The following is a 17103-nucleotide window of genomic DNA, read 5'->3' as shown; positions in this document are numbered from 1 at the left end:
ATTGTAAAACACTTTAATCCTTTTTGGAGAGTTTTGCCAGAAATTACCAGGAGCCAGGTGGTGATTCGGTAGCTTTCCCTTCCGTCCCGCATTTTAAATATTGAACTTCGACAGCAGTGGAAAGTACTGTACAATATACCCTCTAGAATACAACACAATCCATTGCTTCATGTCACAATTTAGAAGCTGAGGTTTTGTATAGCTATGCATTACAATATATCAAAGACCTGAACAGAGTTCACAAACACATTACTGTGGATGGTGGATAACACATATAATAAATATAATAAAATCAGGTCACTTCATCAGCTATGCACCAATAATTTTCAGTACTCTTCATTTCTGTCAAATGCTTTTGTCAATTCTGCTCTTAGTGATCACATGCAGCATGATTTAAACTGCAATTTTTAGGCCATTAGGTGACAGAAATGAATTATTCATCAACTAACTGCAGGAGCATAGGTGGTACAGAGTACTGGGATGCAGGGGACAGTGTTCTTCAAGTTTGGCCTAGAAGCAATCTGTAGGAGTCATAACTGAAACCATCTGTCTGTGCTTTAGCAGCAAGGCGTTCCCCTGGGGAGAAGATAAGTGCTGTTTTCGTTCTGCTTCTGAAAAGATGGTGATGTCTTCTACAGCTAGCAGGTACTATTATGCACTTAGTTTGTTGGTTGAAGGTTGAACGCTACAGGTGTTGAGATGTAACAGGCAATTTTTTTTCTCTTCTTCAGGAAATTAAGTCTTTGTCAGGAATTTGTGTCTTAAATAATAGCAGAGTGGATTAAGTCACGACTTACATAGGTAAGTGGAGTTTGATATTTGAAAGTGTGTAGCTGGCTGAAATTCATGACAGCAAAAGCATGTCATATTTATCTAGAGTTTGTTCTATATTTAGCAATTCTTGAGTCGTCTGCTCGCCCTACGAAAGTGAATTTGATATTTAAGATGCATTTATTTTGGGATAATGACATCGATGACAGGGTTGGTCTAATATAAAGGTGTAGATGGAAAAACAGCTGTTTAATCAGCCGAGTTACAAAATGTCTTCAAGGTGTAGTTGTGTTAACTTTCTTATGTGACTACCTTACATGTCATGTACATGTCTGTGTGTGACTTTCCCACCAAAATGTAACAGCACTCTCTCCAAGGAGTAGATTTGAAACCATGCCAGTATTTTGGACCCCTCTTTTCAAATAGAAGGGGTGAGGAACCCTGGAACAGAATTGTCACATACTTGACATAATTTATTAAGACTTGTAAGAAATTACTGATAATAGCAATGACTGCGAACATCCTTTTTCCCTGTGAGTAGCCCAGTAGAGACACACTTTGTGTCACGAGATGGAGTCTGCTTGCGTTTGGCTCACAGTAAGACCAGAATAGATCCATTGGCCTGAATAGGGCTACACCTATGGAATTCTAAATTCCTTAAAAGCTGCATTTTGATAAAAGGGTGCTTGGTCTTATGGTCAATAAGCCCCCATGATCTTTAGTAGTGCGTGATTTACACCCCTTTTTTAGCACAGTGGTGTCGGTGCTGTGAGGGAGCTGGAGCACAGCTGTGCATGTCAGGGCTGGGGTTCCGCATAGCAGCCCCTGTATGGATAGGGAAGATGTCAGCGTGTGGCTGAGGTTTTGGGGGAAGCAGGGATGTGGCAGGAGCTTGGGAGGCAGGGATATGCAGCAAGAGGGCTGGCAGGTGGAGCACTGAGTGAAGAACATAGGGAAAAGACTAGTATGTGCATGTAGCCATGGAGAGTTGTATCTGAGATCGTAAATGTGATAGTACTGCACGTGGACAGATGTTGCTCTGTTTAGTGCTGCCAGACATCAGCAGTGAAGGGATTTAAACTCTAAGCCACAGAATAATTAATAATAACTATAATAGTACATGTTTCTAAAGGATTTCCTCCACTAGTGAGTATGATGCCTTGGGAAAGCTGATCCCTGTTATCTTATTACCCATAGGTAATATACATAGGTAATATTACCCACAGGTAATAAGGTAACAGGGATTACTCTGTGGTAAATCAGAACCTGAAATGACCTGCCTGTTTGAAGTTGCCAAAGCTTTCACAAGCTAACTTAAATCTTAAGAATAAGAAAGCAGAACGTTTCCAAATTGGATTTTTAAGATGGATTATATCTGTGGTTGTGTACTTGGGCTGTAGAAAGGCCTTTCAGTGTCCAACAGGTGTATCCAGTAAGAACTGCGGGGTTTTGCTCGTTCTTTGCAGGCCCCTCGGGCAGCCCGGGGCGGGAGGAAGGGGCTGGGAGCGGCCCGGTGCCTGCGGAACCGGGAGAGAAACTGAGGCTTCTGAGGGGTAGAAGAGGCCGAGATACGTGTTTCAAAATCCCAGCGTTGTCCGGATTGGGAACAAAGTCGAGTGTGTCTGGCACAGTGCAGGTGGGCTCGGTGTGCCGGGAGGTGGAGGCTGCTCAGCCCGGAGTGACGGGCTCCGCGCTCCCGGGCACCGCGGCCGAGCAGGCACCGCCGCACCGAGCCCTCCGCGAGGGGCCGCGCACGGGCTCTCTCGGCCGCGCCACAGCCAGCCGCACGGCTTTCTGGCAGCAGTGTGTTTTATTTCGTTTTTAAAATCTGGGTATTTCTTCCAACCCTGACCATCAGATTTTTGAAAGGGAACAACCGAGGCGGTGGCGGCCGGCCCCGGGGCGGAGGGGCGGCCTGGCGCACGTGACCGCCGGCCGGCCAATGGGGCGATCGCGTGATGCGCGGCGGCGGCTTGCGACGGGGGTGGCTGGGCAAGATGGCGCAGGGTGCGTGAGCGGTGGCCGCTCGGGGAGGGGAGGTGAAGGCCCGGCTGCTGGGGAGGGTTCGCTGCTGCCCCCGCTCCTCCCCGGGGCTGTAGGATGGTAAAATGACCCAGGGGGGGAAGAAGAAGAAACGCGCCGTGAACCGCAGTATCATGCTGGCCAAGAAGATCATCATTAAGGACGGCGGGACGGTGAGGCCAGGCAGTGCCGGGGCGGCTGTGGGGCGAGCTGGAGGGGGCAGGGGGGCGGCTGTGAGGCGAACTGGCGGCGGGGGGGGCCCGAGTCCCGCGGCGGTGCGGAGAGCTGGCAGCCGTCGGGCAGGGGCCCGCGGCAGGTGCGAGGCGGGCGGTGGGCCCGCGGGCCTGGCGGGGCCGTGCTGCGGGGTGACGGGCCGAGCTCTGGCGAGCTTTCCGTTTCTTTATGCTGCGGGTTGCTGCGGCCGCCATAACTTCGCTCGGCATCCCGGGCTGGTTTCCGTGAGGCAGTTGCCCGAGAAACACCTGTGAGGGCGTCACGCTCGCTCGGGTCCCTTCGTCAGTGCCGCTCCTCAGTGCGGGCCGAGCTGCTCGGGACAGCTGTGCAGAGCAGCGGTGGCCCGGGGCTGAGGCACAGGTGACTGCGGCTCACGTGTGCGAGACCAACAGCAAGCGTTCGAACCCAACTTTGCATTGAATATTCGTTAAGTGACGCTTTGCGGCAGGAAGCGCTGCCGGGATCCGGCGGTTGGCGAGCGGTAGGGGCGCGCGGGCGGCCGTTGGGCCTTGGCAAGAGCAGTGGGAGCGGCCCGGGCCCGCCGGGGTGGGCTCTGCCCGCACGGGGAGCGGGGTCACCGGCACCTTCGTCCTCTTCTCCCGCAGTCTGAGAAGGAACAGGCCAACGAGTGGGACTAACTCTTGTATCAGAGGAGTCCCATAAAGGGTGTCTGGAAGAAGTGTTTTGCAGCTCCCTCCCACTGTCTTGCTTCCTCTTAAATATATCAGTTTTAAAAAGAAGGGGAGTTGTTAAATGTTTCAGCTGCTGTAGCTTGATTTTTTTTTTTCAGTTGATGAGTAGCATTACTTCAAATGTATCAATGGCCCTGGATTTTTTCAACTGTGTAACATTGTGTAGCTTTGATGTGCACTCTTCTAAATACAGTATTAGTATTTCAAATAAAGAGACATCTTGACAGACTAAACTGCTGGTGGCCTTTCAGTTTGTTTTTTGAACGATATTGGAGAAGAGGGAGGTGTTAGTCGTTATAGTTGTTCGTTGAACTGGTGACCAACTGCCTGGATTACTTAGTGGTAAGAAGCAAAGCTAATTCCAGTGATGCTGATGTTTTCCAGGACATGTTTTCCTGCTCTTTGTAAAGACTGAAATGTATGAGATTACCTTGTACAAATGTTAAATGCAAATATTTTAGAATTACTAATAGAAGCAGAGTAAATGTTGTTACTCATAGGACATGGTGCTTTCAAATTTCTCTCTGGGGTAATAATTGATTAAAAGAAAGTATACTTCCAAGTCTCCTTTATCTCTCAATTTTCACTTTCGTTTGCCAAGAAAGGAGAAAGGATATTACAGTAACTGCATTTGGTATCAGTGTTTCCCACCAGTTCAAAAGTAGAATGCAAACTTGTGTGAGTTCTGCATGATTTTCAGTTGTTTTCAAAGCGGTGGAAAAGTGAGCTATTAACATTAGATGAAGGTATGTAGATGGTTGTTAGGTAACAAAAATACCAGTTTGAGATATTTTCTACTTCCAAATAAATGTTTTGAGAATTCACTTTAAATACATTTTTAAAGTTATAAGGTCTGGTAGAGCAGTCTTCTTTACAATGACAGCAAAATCTTTATGCTTGGATTTTTTTTGCTGGAACATTTAATTAGCCTTCTGTGCTCAGTTTCCTTAGTTTCTTTGGCTAACCAACATGCTATGTGACATTGTGTGAAACAGATAAATGAAAATTGCTCATGCCTTGAATGTCTCTAACTGGCAAACCAGTGATTAATTGTGCATCTAAGTGTACAGTTTCCAGCCTGATTGGTTTATTTTGAAATTATTTGACGTAAAAGAAAACCCTGTGACTCTTTTGCTGGCAGTGGGGCAGTGTCACAGGCAAAAAGAGTTTACTGATGGGGAGCTTCTGTCAATATATTGTTACTTATAATCACTGATCTGGAAATGAAACCTTGCCTCTGCAAAGCCTTTTCTCCTGCCCAGACTATGCTGGATCCCCTTGGCAAGGCAGTGGGTGGTGCAGGAGGTTGGGTTGATGTCTGGTGGTATTTTTGTGGTGTTCTCTCTGCAGCTTAGTAGCTGTATCACAGAAGACAATGTGATGTGTACTCAAGTCTGTGTTGTCACAAGAGAGGCAGTAACAGCAGTGAAGTGGTTTCAACCCTGTCGTTAATTTTACCTTCCTTTATGACCAGTTGGAATTCATTTTACGTAAGATTATGCATTTTTCAAGTGCTCGATAAATGAATTAGGAGGTGCACGTCTGGGCAATGCTGGAAAGAATTAGAGCTTAGTATGACATTTGGTACCTCTTCCAGACGAGGAGCAGCAGCTGTGATCTTATATCCGATGCCTTTGTTGCTTTGATAGTTATTCTGTTGTTGTCAGAAGTGTGTTCTTAGGGTTGCCTGGCATATACACATTTTATGACTGGCATGACTGACAGTAGAAAGTGTTTGGTTAGACATTTTCTAACTAGAGAAAGGGGCACTTAGAGCCCTATTTTGTGCCACAGATTTTGCCAAACATAAGAAGGGTTGCTGTTGCTCGTGATTGGAACATCTCTGTTCCGGGTTGTTCACGCAGAGGCTCTCTATCTTTTATCTCCAGGTGTAAGGTCTTCCGATGTGGTTGCACTGGGGTTGTTACATTACATGACACTACATTAGCCAGTTTGTAAAGCACAGCAGGGCGGGTTTGTGGAGTAAGAGGGGCCTGAATACTCAACATCTGTTCTCGTTGGGGTGTGAGAGTACATCAGACTAGTACTTAGGTCTTGTGTACTGAATGGACATAGTATATCTTAATGCACTGTAATGTAACCACTTCTGATCTTCACTATTCCACCTCAGGAGTATTTTTGATACTTTATGGTTGCAACCATCTTGAAAAATAGCTACAGAGGTGATAATCTAGATGTGACTAAATGACTTCATTTTTTATAGATAAAGACAAATTTTAAGTCCCTGTGATAAGTGAGTGTTAGCAAGAAGAAAGCTTAACTCTCAGGATCCACATCTGCCAGTGAAATAGAAACATCTAGTTGGGCTGATCACAGCCGCCAACAGTTGATAGCCATGCAGGACAAGCCCAGGGTTCACTTTGCTGGTTTGGTTTGTGTGGGATCTCTGGGTAGCTGCCCAGAGCTGGACAAGGGCAGCACAGAGTCAGTCTGTGTTTGCTGTGTGTGAACAGAATGGAGGTGCCTTTGAACCTTGGGCTTGGAGGGCCAGGCATGGCTCATGACTCCTCAAGCGTCTGTAATGCCTTGGGAGTCACGAGCCAGTAACGTGACAGGAATCTGGGGACTACAAGAATGAACCTGATTTTCTGTATCAGACTGAGGCAGACAACTAAGATCATTGCTTACAGTTTGTGCTGAGCTGGATCAGTTTTTAGCCCAAAACTAAAATAAGCATTGTGGGTGGAAAGGGAAAGGAATTGTGGGAAGTGAAGATAACTATAGCCAGTTTCTGTACCTATAAAGACTGTTAATTTACCTCCTTAAGAGAACAGCATGAAAAAATAGCAGAAAGAGCTGTATGGTATGATGTCTGTATTTACTGAAGAGAGCCTGGGAAAGAAAAAGAAAGAAAAACCCACAGTGCTAAGGTGCTTTTGTAGCTCACCTTTTATATATTGATACGGTTACTTTTGAAAATTATGATCTTTTCTAGCAATAGGGGTGAATGGCCAGTGCGATCTTCTGTATTTATTTCCTACAGTTGTTTAAAAGGCTTTTTTTCTTCTGTGTTGGAAATACAGAAAAGCTAAGTATGACTTGCATAGATCTTGCAATAAAAGAAAGACTCTAGTATTACCTAACCAAAACTTAAAATTGCATAGCATTTGAGATTGGAGGGCACCTCTGAACATCTCTAATAACAGGGTCAGCTGGAGCAGTTTACTGAGGGCCATGACCAGTCAGGTTTGGGGACGGATGTTCCACAGCCTCACTGGGCTGCCTGTTTCCAGGGGTTTGTTTTGTTCGAGGTTTAAGTCACTGAATGCCTCTGACAAGAGTCTGGCTGTGTCATCTGTGCTCCTTCCCATCAGATATTTATACATGTTGATAAGATCCCTCTGAGCCTTCTTGAGAAGCAGCTCAGGATTTCAGCCTGTGTGTGTTTGCTCAGTGTAAGTGCTGGGTCTGTCACATCAGCACTACTCTGTTAGTAACTCCCCTTCACACAAGGCCAGGAAAGTAGATGTTAAGGCAGCACTTCTAAGCATAAAGAATGCATATGAGATTTCTGATTACTTATTCATACTGCTGCCTTCATATGAAAATAATTGGTGCATCGTTTCCTCAATTTGCAAATGATTAACTTTGGCATGTTGTTTGACAGGGTAGCATTTAGAGAGTCTGGGAGATGAGCAGGTTGTCCCACCCATACTCTTTTTGTTCTCCTCAAATGCTACTTCTGATTATTCCAAATGACCAAAGTATTTGAAGTTCCTTATTTGAAGTCTTTCATCTAGATCTCTTCCTACTTTTGAAGCACATTGTAGGTAATAGGCATGCTGTCAATGTTTGGGAAGTGATCCGTGCGGTTCCTGAGATTAATTTCTGGCGTTAATTATTTCAGTTTTTCTTGATTTAGAGCTATCAAAGTTTTGAGCTCAACCATGCTGCCTTTTACTAAAAGAAGTACTTGAAGGCTGTTTGATAGACTAGGTAATTAGACTTTGGGATAGCCAAGTGCGAGCACTCTGCCATGTTTTGAAATTATGAAAACTTGTTTTCCCTGCAGCATTGTGTGGGCTTAAGCATTTTTCTCAAGGAAAAGACACTAATTCTCCAAATAAGAGTCTGATTCTGCTTTCAGTAGCATCCTTGTTTCCCAGACTGGCAGTGTAAGTGGTTTATTTTTTGAGGTGGGAGTGCCTTTTGTATTCTGTGGAGGATTAATGCACCTCAGCATATTAGCTGCAAAGTACCAGTTAGGTCGAGTAACTGTATTCCAGTGTTTTAAGTCCTTCATTTTTCAGTCCTTCTGTTCATAGTGTTCATATGCATTTCTCATTACTATGATATATTGTTAGTTGTTTTAATTACCTGTTTTTTCTCTTCTTTTAGGCTCAAGGAATAGGTTCACCTAGTGTCTACCATGCTGTGATAGTGATCTTCTTGGAGTTTTTTGCTTGGGGGCTCTTGACAGCACCCACTCTGGTGGTGAGTGATACGTTTAAGCTTTTTTTGCCCTGTATGGGATATGGGGCAGTTACTGCAAAGGCACTGAGCATGTTCTGAATTAAATGAAAACTATATATCATTGAGCTGTTCTGTTGTGCAGGTGAAAAGTTTTGTGTTTTTACATGGAATCAGGAATTTTGAATTATTTCATTAAAGCAGTGTAATGATGCAGCGTAGCTATTTACATGCAAGTCTGCCAACACTCAAGCTTACATGTGATTATTTTTTTACTTGAAATCAGTAAGACAGTAATGAAATTATCTTTCCTTTCAAGATGCTACAAAAAGTTGGCACATTACAAATGTAAGGACAAAAATACACTTTAAATTGGGTAAAATTATGCAAGCATGTGTGTGTAGGTAGGGAGAAGTTTGCTGACCTGGCTGTGCTTTAAATGGAAGCTTCAGAGCTCAGACCCTGTTACACCAGTCAAAGCTTCCCTATGATTAGCGAGACAGTCATACCAACATGTTTGTACCAAATTCTTTTCTAATGTAGTTGGTTGCTTTCTGTTTGGATTTAATCTTTGAGAGTGACACATGCTTACAAATTAAAAGGACCAAAGGCTTAAAGATCTCCAAGCAAACTCCACTTAAAATGCAGTCTTGGTGCGGCTGTGTAAGCAGATGTTAACCATGAACAGTCTCTTGGATATAAACTGCACGTTGGTCACTGAATGGAATCCACCTCACGTAACACAAGTCAGACTGAGGGAGGTGCCTGTTTTAACCTGTGTATCCAGAGTCTCATCACCAAATTGAGAGATACTTCAGAACGATGTCTCTCCTCTCTCTCCCCAGCCCCCCACCAGATGACACAGTAATGTGTGGAGAGTCTGGTTTGAGATCATGTTCTAGGTTCTCTGTGGCCTATTTAGATTTCAGACACGGAGGTTGGATGACCTGAATCCTTCCCAAAATGTTGAGAGAACCAAGGCCTCTACCAAGTGCAGCTAAAATCTCAAAGTAACTTCCATGTGAATTAAAGATTAAATAGATTATTTGTGGTGTCTTTTTCTTTATGTTCTATGAAAACAGAAAACTACTGTGGGTGTGCCACTGTAGAAGTTGGATGCATCATGAGCAATATTTATGGTTAATAGTAAATGACAGTGTTTCTATTTCTCCAGGTTTTGCATGAAACCTTCCCAAAACATACATTTCTAATGAATGGTCTAATTCAAGGAGTAAAGGTAAGGTGACAGAAGTTAATCACAAGTACAATTTAAAGTGAGTGGTGGGAGGAATATAGGAATCATTGACAAATGAGAGGAACATTCAATATTTTTTTTTTAATATAGCCTTTTGGTATAAATAAAGCATGAGAATAAATTATTCCTAAAAAGGCAAAATATGTATCGTTTTACTTTTAATGAGATATTTTTGCTCTGTACCTGCTGTTTGGGCTCAACAAATAAAAAATGTAATTGACTAATCCCAAATGTGTTTATTAATAAATTTGATAATTTTTTACGTAATGTTTGTTGCTCCAGTAGGGTATTTTCAATTGCTTACATTTATGTGAAATAGAAATAGATAAAGCTATAAAACACAGTTTATAAAAATGCTAGTATCACTGGATCATCTGCATTTTGAATTTTGTGTAGCTCTGAGTTAATAAATCTCAAACTTTATGTAACCAGACATGAGACAGATTAGTAATGCCTGACCATATTGCCTTTGATGCATTGCACTATAGTCATCAACTTGAATAAAAATACAGCTCTGCTTGCTCTCAGATTGTGGTACAGTTGGCTGTCACAATTCTAACCATCTAGGTTTAACTTAAGTTTTGTTTCATTTAGGGCTTATTATCGTTCCTCAGTGCCCCACTCATAGGTGCCCTGTCTGATGTGTGGGGACGAAAGTCCTTCTTGCTGCTAACAGTATTTTTCACCTGTGCACCAATACCACTAATGAAGATCAGCCCATGGTTAGTAAACACTTTCACACTAGATTTGCCATTTCTTGTCAAGGTTACCATATAAGGCTTATGCTTGTAGCATTGTTGATAAAATATTGTTTGTGTTCCATGGAAGGTTGAAGCTTTTCTATTACTTCAGTGCAAAGCTGGGAGAACAGAGCCAAACTGAAGCAGCTGCCCTGAGGCCGAATGACTTGGTCACAATGTTAAGAGCTGCTGTTCTGAGCTCTGTGCTGTAGGCCCTACTTCCTACTTCAGCACATTTGCAGAAGATACTAGAATGCTATCTGGTAAACTCTGCAGGTCTTTATTGTGGCTGTAGTACTCAAATACTAACCAGCTATCCAGAAATTAAAACCTTGCCTAATGCTAGCTAGTGCATGAAAGTAACCATTTGTAACCTAAAATGTTGCTGCAGGGTTGTACTTCTGTCAAGTTTTAAAATCCATCAGCTTTGAAGCAAGTTCACAAGCTCTTAGCTGGTGCTTATGTTCCGCAGGGCAGAACTCTGGGGGTATGGGGTGCCCGTGTGCGGTACCATGGTGCAGCTGGGACAGCACAGGCTGCACTGAACCAGCTGTGCAAGCAGCTCCCTGAGCCTCTGCAGTTTTGTCTCCAGTCACACAGATTCTTCATGGATTCTTCATCCCTCTTCTGGGAAGTTGCTCGTTTCTAAGTGCAGATTAACATTTCAAATGATGTGAATGCCAGGATCTATAGCATAAAGATAAAGCTAATGTTGAGAGACCTCTCAATGACCAGATTCTCAAAATACTGAGGTTCCTAATTTTCTTTGGGACTTAGGCCTCCAGTCAAAGTTAGTCTAACACCTTGTTTCCTAGAAATACTTAATCACAGCAGCTTTTTGTAGAAGCTACAAAATTATGCTGTTTATCTTTGTACTGGGTGCGCTAAGGGGATATTCCCCAACTATATCAACACGCATTCACATTGGCTTTATCCACATTTATCTTGATATTTGTCAGAAGAAGTTGGACAAGAGGATTTACTGTTGAACTGGACTTGGATTGTAGAGACTTTTTGTTTGCATTTAGCTGTTCTAATTTTTGTATAATGTTCCTAGGTGGTACTTCGCTGTTATCTCTGTCTCTGGAGTTTTTGCAGTGACATTTTCTGTGGTTTTTGCATATGTAGCAGACATAACCCAAGAACATGAAAGAAGCATGGCCTATGGTTTGGTATGTATTTTTTTGGCTCTTTTTCTGTGGTGTTCAGTGCTAAATACTTGAATAGGTAAAGATTTTCAAAATTGTATTTTGGGTTGTTCTCTAGCAAGTTGATTTTAGTTTGGAGTATCTTGAATATTCCGATTCTAGTTAAAACACCCTGTGGCCGTGTTAAAAGCTGTGTTTCAGATGGCTATCTTCACAGTTATTATCAGTGTTAATGCTGTGATTTGAGGGACTTCAGTTATTCCACCACTGTTTCTTACACTAGCACTACTCTGTCATCTTTTAAAAGACCTGACCTTTTGTTTCTGCATAATTTTGGAACTGATGTTGTATGGTGTCTTGACCACACCTGCCCATGTCCCCAGTGACACTGCTGCGCTTCAGAGCAAGTGTAGCTGAGTAACTTGTCTGTCTTAAGTTCTTACAACTCACCTCCAGTTCTCCAGTATCTCCCAATAACCTGCCAGATCTTGGGAGCCTTCACAACCCTACGTGTTATGGTTTAGCAACTCAGTTGTTGCATCCAAGTTACAGAATCCATTGTCTTATTCAGCAGGAAGAGCCAAAAGCAGTGGATGTAGCACTGAATAGTTTCTTTCTGCCTTTATGTGTCAGGGATTGAGATGTATTGAGAAAAGTGCTTCAGTTTGGCAGTTAACACCTTTCACACTAAGGCCAGCTGGTTAACTGAAAACTGCTCTCTGAAGATCCACTGCTCTCTGAGTTAGATTAATATGCTCTGAATACGTGGATTTTTTTTTCTCAACAGGCCTTGCGTATTTTGCTAATATGAAGATTAAATACAGCTCATCACTGCCCAGAGATATGAGCAGAGTGTATAGTTAATTACACCTAATTATGTCAGTACATGTAAGAGAGCTGTGAGCCTCACACTGCTGTCCAGAAACAAAACAAAAAAAAAGCTTTTCTTGAAAACTTTTGTCTATCTAAAACATACCACTGCTACCACATAGTCACAGGACACAGGTTACGTTTAATCACTGCATGATTAGAATGGTTAGGCTTCTGAAAATGAGGAAAAGCGGGTAATAATACTGTTGACTTAAATAATTGAAAATCTTACCAGCTGTTATTTGTTGTAGGTTTCAGCAACTTTTGCGGCAAGTTTGGTCACCAGCCCCGCTATCGGTGCCTACCTTGGTCGAGTCTACGGAGACAGCTTGGTTGTGGTCCTGGCTACAGCAATAGCCTTGTTAGACATTTGTTTTATTCTTGTTGCTGTACCAGAATCGCTGCCAGAGAAGATGCGGCCGGCATCCTGGGGAGCACCCATTTCATGGGAACAGGCTGACCCTTTTGCAGTAAGCTATTTAAATATGGGGTATTGAGTTATTTGTAAACACTGAGCTTTTGAGACAGGAAAGACTGAGTTTTTCTGCATCTCAAGCTTCAAAAACAAAGCCTGTGTTTTTTCACATTTAACCTTGCATTGCTGCTAATACTTTTGCCATGACCTTGCTAAACATGCAGGAGGTGTTTTGGTGGTACCACACAATAGTTTCTTTAATTGACATTTCAAACTCTTGCTAAGTAAACTTTTCAGAATATGAACATTAACCATTTTATACTTTTTTCTTGCCATAGTCACTGAAGAAGGTCGGCCAGGACTCGATTGTGCTGCTAATCTGCATAACAGTCTTTCTTTCCTACCTCCCAGAGGCAGGTCAATATTCCAGCTTCTTCCTTTACCTCAGACAGGTAACTTAATGTTTTGGTATGAATTTGAACAAAAGCAAATGTGTAGGAAAGTTTTCAGTATTGCTGAGTTAATACAGAAAGTATAGATCATTAGTGTCATTGAAAAGCTTTCAGCTTTAAGGATTTAAGTCCTCTTGCTGTTGCTTTTGTCTCTTTTTAGAGAGACAAAAGAGAGATGAACAAGTTAGAAAACAATTTCTTATTTTTTTTAATCATTTGCCTTATTCTTGGACTATGCTGTTTACTATGTTAAACTCTTTAAATTTTTTGAAGGAACCATTTACTTGTTTTCTATTCATGCCCCTTTGTTTTTGTATAATTGCTTGATTTAATTACTACGAAACAAAAACAAACAAACAAAAACAAACAACCAAAACAAAAACCTCACATTTTTTAAGTTAGGGAGGAGTTGAATAACACCAGTCTACTGCACTGTGTATTCCCCCACTGATGTTTGTGACTTCATGATAACACATTTTAAGGTTAATAATCAAATTTCCTTTTTTAATATAGATAATGGGATTTTCATCTGAAAGTGTTGCGGCATTTATAGCAGTCCTGGGGATTCTTTCCATTATTGCACAGGTAAGTTCTGCTGCATATTTCATTCACTTGGCGACTTCCATGATACTGTGGTTCCGGAAATGGGACTCAACTTTCTGCAGCTGTTCTTCTAAGTCACTGACAATTAACACTGTTCCTGTACCTTGGATGACAAAACTGCTGGCCAGACAGGGGTTGGTTTATGAATATTCAAAATCTATTGTGTTGGGAAAACTAAATCCTGTGTGACAGTTTGTTTGAAATACTCACTAAATGATTGCTATTTGTTTTGTAGAGGCTCCTTAATACTTGGCAAATACTGCTTTTGGAGAATTTTATTTGTCTCTTCAAAATTAATTTATTTGCATGTATTTAACATTTAGAATAAAATGTTTTTCTTTTTTTTTTTTTTAACCTGTCAGACAATAGTTTTGAGTTTACTCATGCGGTCCATTGGAAACAAAAATACCATCCTGCTGGGCCTGGGATTTCAAATACTGCAACTTGCATGGTATGGCTTTGGATCAGAACCCTGGTACGTACATTTCATGTTAATGTCTGAATAATATGGCATTTTTCTGCATTTTATCCTTTACCCAAGGGAGACACTTTAGTGTGTACATGTATACATACATATACACCTGCAGACGCAGAGCGGTGACTTTGTGTGTTTTGCAGGATGATGTGGGCGGCCGGCGCTGTCGCAGCCATGTCCAGCATCACGTTCCCAGCGGTGAGCGCGCTGGTTTCACGCACTGCAGACGCTGACCAGCAGGGTAGGTTTTGTCCTAATCCTTTGGGTTTTCCTCAGAGAACACCGTGAGGACAGATGTGGCACAGAGCTGCCCCACACCTGAGCGTAGGGCACAAAATGTTGAAATCCAAGTTCCTCAAAGTTGTAATACATGAGTATCACATCCTTCTGGCGCAGATGGGAAAATGTTCGACAGGTCCCAACAGCAGCAAACTATTTATTTAGCAAACTTAAAATGCTGGTTATTTTCCTCACTTTTGACAAAAGTATTGTTCAGTTGTCCAGGTTGCATACAGTGTGTTCTTTGAGACACTGCCTGCAAGGACATTGTATGCATATTGTATATGTACTGGTCTCTGAATGAACACAGCACAATAAATACTACTTGGTGCCTATAGGGAGATGGAGAAAAAAAACCCAACCCTTGAATATACTATAATGACAACTTTTCTGCACCCCTTGTTTATTGCTACCCACAGTGCAACACCATTTAGAAAAGCTTTCCTTCTTGCATCAGTTGGAAGGTGAACTGACTAAAGTCTTACGGATCTGCTCATAATATGTTAAAAATAATTATATATGTATAAATACAGACAGATAAGTGTATTTTACTTTTTCCAGGTGTTGTTCAAGGGATGATAACAGGAATTAGAGGACTGTGCAATGGTTTGGGACCAGCACTTTATGGTTTTATATTCTATATATTTCATGTTGAACTGAATGAACTCCCCATGCCTGAATCACCACCAGGAGGTAGTGTGGTCACACAATACCATTTACAACAGGTATTCTTTTACTTATTAATTCCAAAAACAGAATTTTGGAAGGCAGCATGTGCCCACCAGTTCTCGAGTGTGATGCTGTATTACATGTTAAGCTAACTGTAAATGAAGCATGTTAAAAAAAGGTTTTGGACTGACCCCTGGAGAGGGCTGTTGGCATAGTTTAGTTTAATGTTCAAAGACAGAGCTGATGGCAATAAGACAATGGAGGACCCTTGTGCAGGGGGATGCACTGATAACTGCAGCAGCCCACTCTTCTTGTCTCCCTGGCATTGTATTTACCTCTTAGCCATTGTACAGTTTTGTTTATTTCTCTTTTAATCCTCTAACCAAGCCCTCAGTATTTTTTTAGTTCCTAACCGCTATTGATTTGTTGAGGATACTCAGCAGCAATAACTTGCACTGGAAAGGGATGTTGGCACACATTAGTCAGAGCTGTGTGCTCCCTCTCTTAAGTCTTGGCATGTAACACTTCCCACATTCCTTCTAGAAGACTGCACCTGGGGACAAATACTGTATTGCCTATAGTGTAGCAATAAAAAGTTCTTCCCACTCTTGAAACTTATGTAATTAGCAAGTGGAGTCTGTTAACATGTGTCTTGAGGTTCATTAATACTTTGTGTTGTTACTGTTGTTTTCAGAATTCTATAATCCCTGGACCCCCATTCTTGTTTGGAGCGTGCTCTGTGCTGTTGGCGCTACTTGTTGCCTTGTTTATTCCTGAACACACAAACCTAAACCTACGATCCAGCAACTGGAAGAAACACTGTGGCAGCCATGGCCATCCCCACAGTCCACAGACTCCTGGTGAAGCTAAGGAACCATTATTGCAAGATACAAATGTATGACAAAAGTCCAGGAAAATCTTTTAGACTGTTTTTCATCAGCAGTTTGGGATACACATTCCAATTCCATCGAAAAATGTAATTTCTTAAGGTAATCTTAAGAATTATCTTTCTGCATGAAGTTCATAGGAATAAAAAAAAAAAAAGAAGGAAGTTTCTCCAAAGATGTTGCCATGGAATTAATAATTTGCTTTTAAAAACAAACTGTTACATACTTGTCGCTTGCCATGAAATACTGTTACTACTAAACCTTACTTTGTAGTTCAGAGACAAAAAGAATAGAGTCAAGGCATGAGCATGTGTCCTTCTGTTTCCTTAAGGTGGTGAGCTTTAATTCTAGTCACGCCGAGTCTCAATGAGACGTACTCGCGTCCGTGCGGACCCACTCATTTTAATGTTGTCGTAAAATCTCGGGTCAGATGATTCAAAGCCTTAATGTAAATGTACTCAAGTAGGGAGAAGGTAAACTGGTATCATTTATTTTAAGAGTCATATGGCAGTTTTTTTTAAGTTTGTACTAATATAAAAATCACATGAGCACGCTTGCTGAACAGTAAAAGTTATTTTTTATGTAAGTGCATTTACTCTATTTTTGAATAAACGGTAGTATCAAACACTTGTTTAAATATTAAGTGGGTGTTTTGAGCCTACTAATTTTAATATTGGCTCTAAAACTCTGCTTTCCTAAGCACCGTTTATTATACCACTATATTTCTGATGTTTGCGTAATCATAAAGGACCTCAAAACTTGAATACACAGACTGAAATATAAGCTGATAGCCTTGAATATGTCCATGTGCTATATAGTGGCCTTTGAGGACTGTCACAATAACCCTTTTGCATTACAGAGCTAATGTTTTAGTCCTAAATTTTCAGGACCCTTAGTAAAGAAGAGAGCTTTATACAATTACTGATGTGAATTTCTCTAAAAGTGTATATTTTTGTGTCCAGTTGTATTATTTAAGTGTTCCTTTGTATAAATTTGTGTATAAAGTATTGTATAGGTTTAAAATGTTTTCATCTTGTGGTTATTGCTTAATGCTTTTTTACCTTTGAACATTCACCATGGTTGACCAAGAGCAGGAAAAAAAATGTAAATATACTGTTAATAAAGTTGAATATTTTAATGAATTTTTAAATAATTGTTAA

The 17103-nt window shown here is 41.6% G+C and overlaps 1 protein-coding gene across 2 annotated transcripts; it reads left to right on the top strand.

Annotated features, from left to right (window-relative positions):
- The first annotated feature begins 581 nt into the window (after nucleotides 1-581).
- Nucleotides 582-17096, top strand: MFSD14A (major facilitator superfamily domain containing 14A). 2 transcript variants are annotated; one of them, XM_071810371.1, is made up of 13 exons: nucleotides 582-645; nucleotides 732-801; nucleotides 8079-8174; nucleotides 9325-9387; nucleotides 10000-10127; nucleotides 11203-11317; nucleotides 12415-12633; nucleotides 12917-13030; nucleotides 13544-13615; nucleotides 13996-14108; nucleotides 14252-14349; nucleotides 14949-15112; nucleotides 15751-17096. In XM_071810371.1, exons 4-13 carry the CDS (start codon nucleotides 9361-9363, stop codon nucleotides 15955-15957), a joined length of 1257 nt encoding a protein of 418 aa, XP_071666472.1. In that variant the 5' UTR covers nucleotides 582-645; nucleotides 732-801; nucleotides 8079-8174; nucleotides 9325-9360; the 3' UTR covers nucleotides 15958-17096. The 2 variants fall into 2 exon arrangements, with proteins under 2 accessions (XP_071666472.1, XP_065697849.1); XM_065841777.2 differs by lacking the exons at nucleotides 582-645; nucleotides 732-801 and adding an exon at nucleotides 2768-2966.
- The last annotated feature ends 7 nt before the right edge of the window (nucleotides 17097-17103 follow it).

Source organism: Patagioenas fasciata, chromosome 6 (assembly GCF_037038585.1).
Source record: "Patagioenas fasciata isolate bPatFas1 chromosome 6, bPatFas1.hap1, whole genome shotgun sequence".
NCBI lineage: Eukaryota > Metazoa > Chordata > Aves > Columbiformes > Columbidae > Patagioenas > Patagioenas fasciata.
This window is presented reverse-complemented; position numbering and strand designations above follow the sequence as displayed.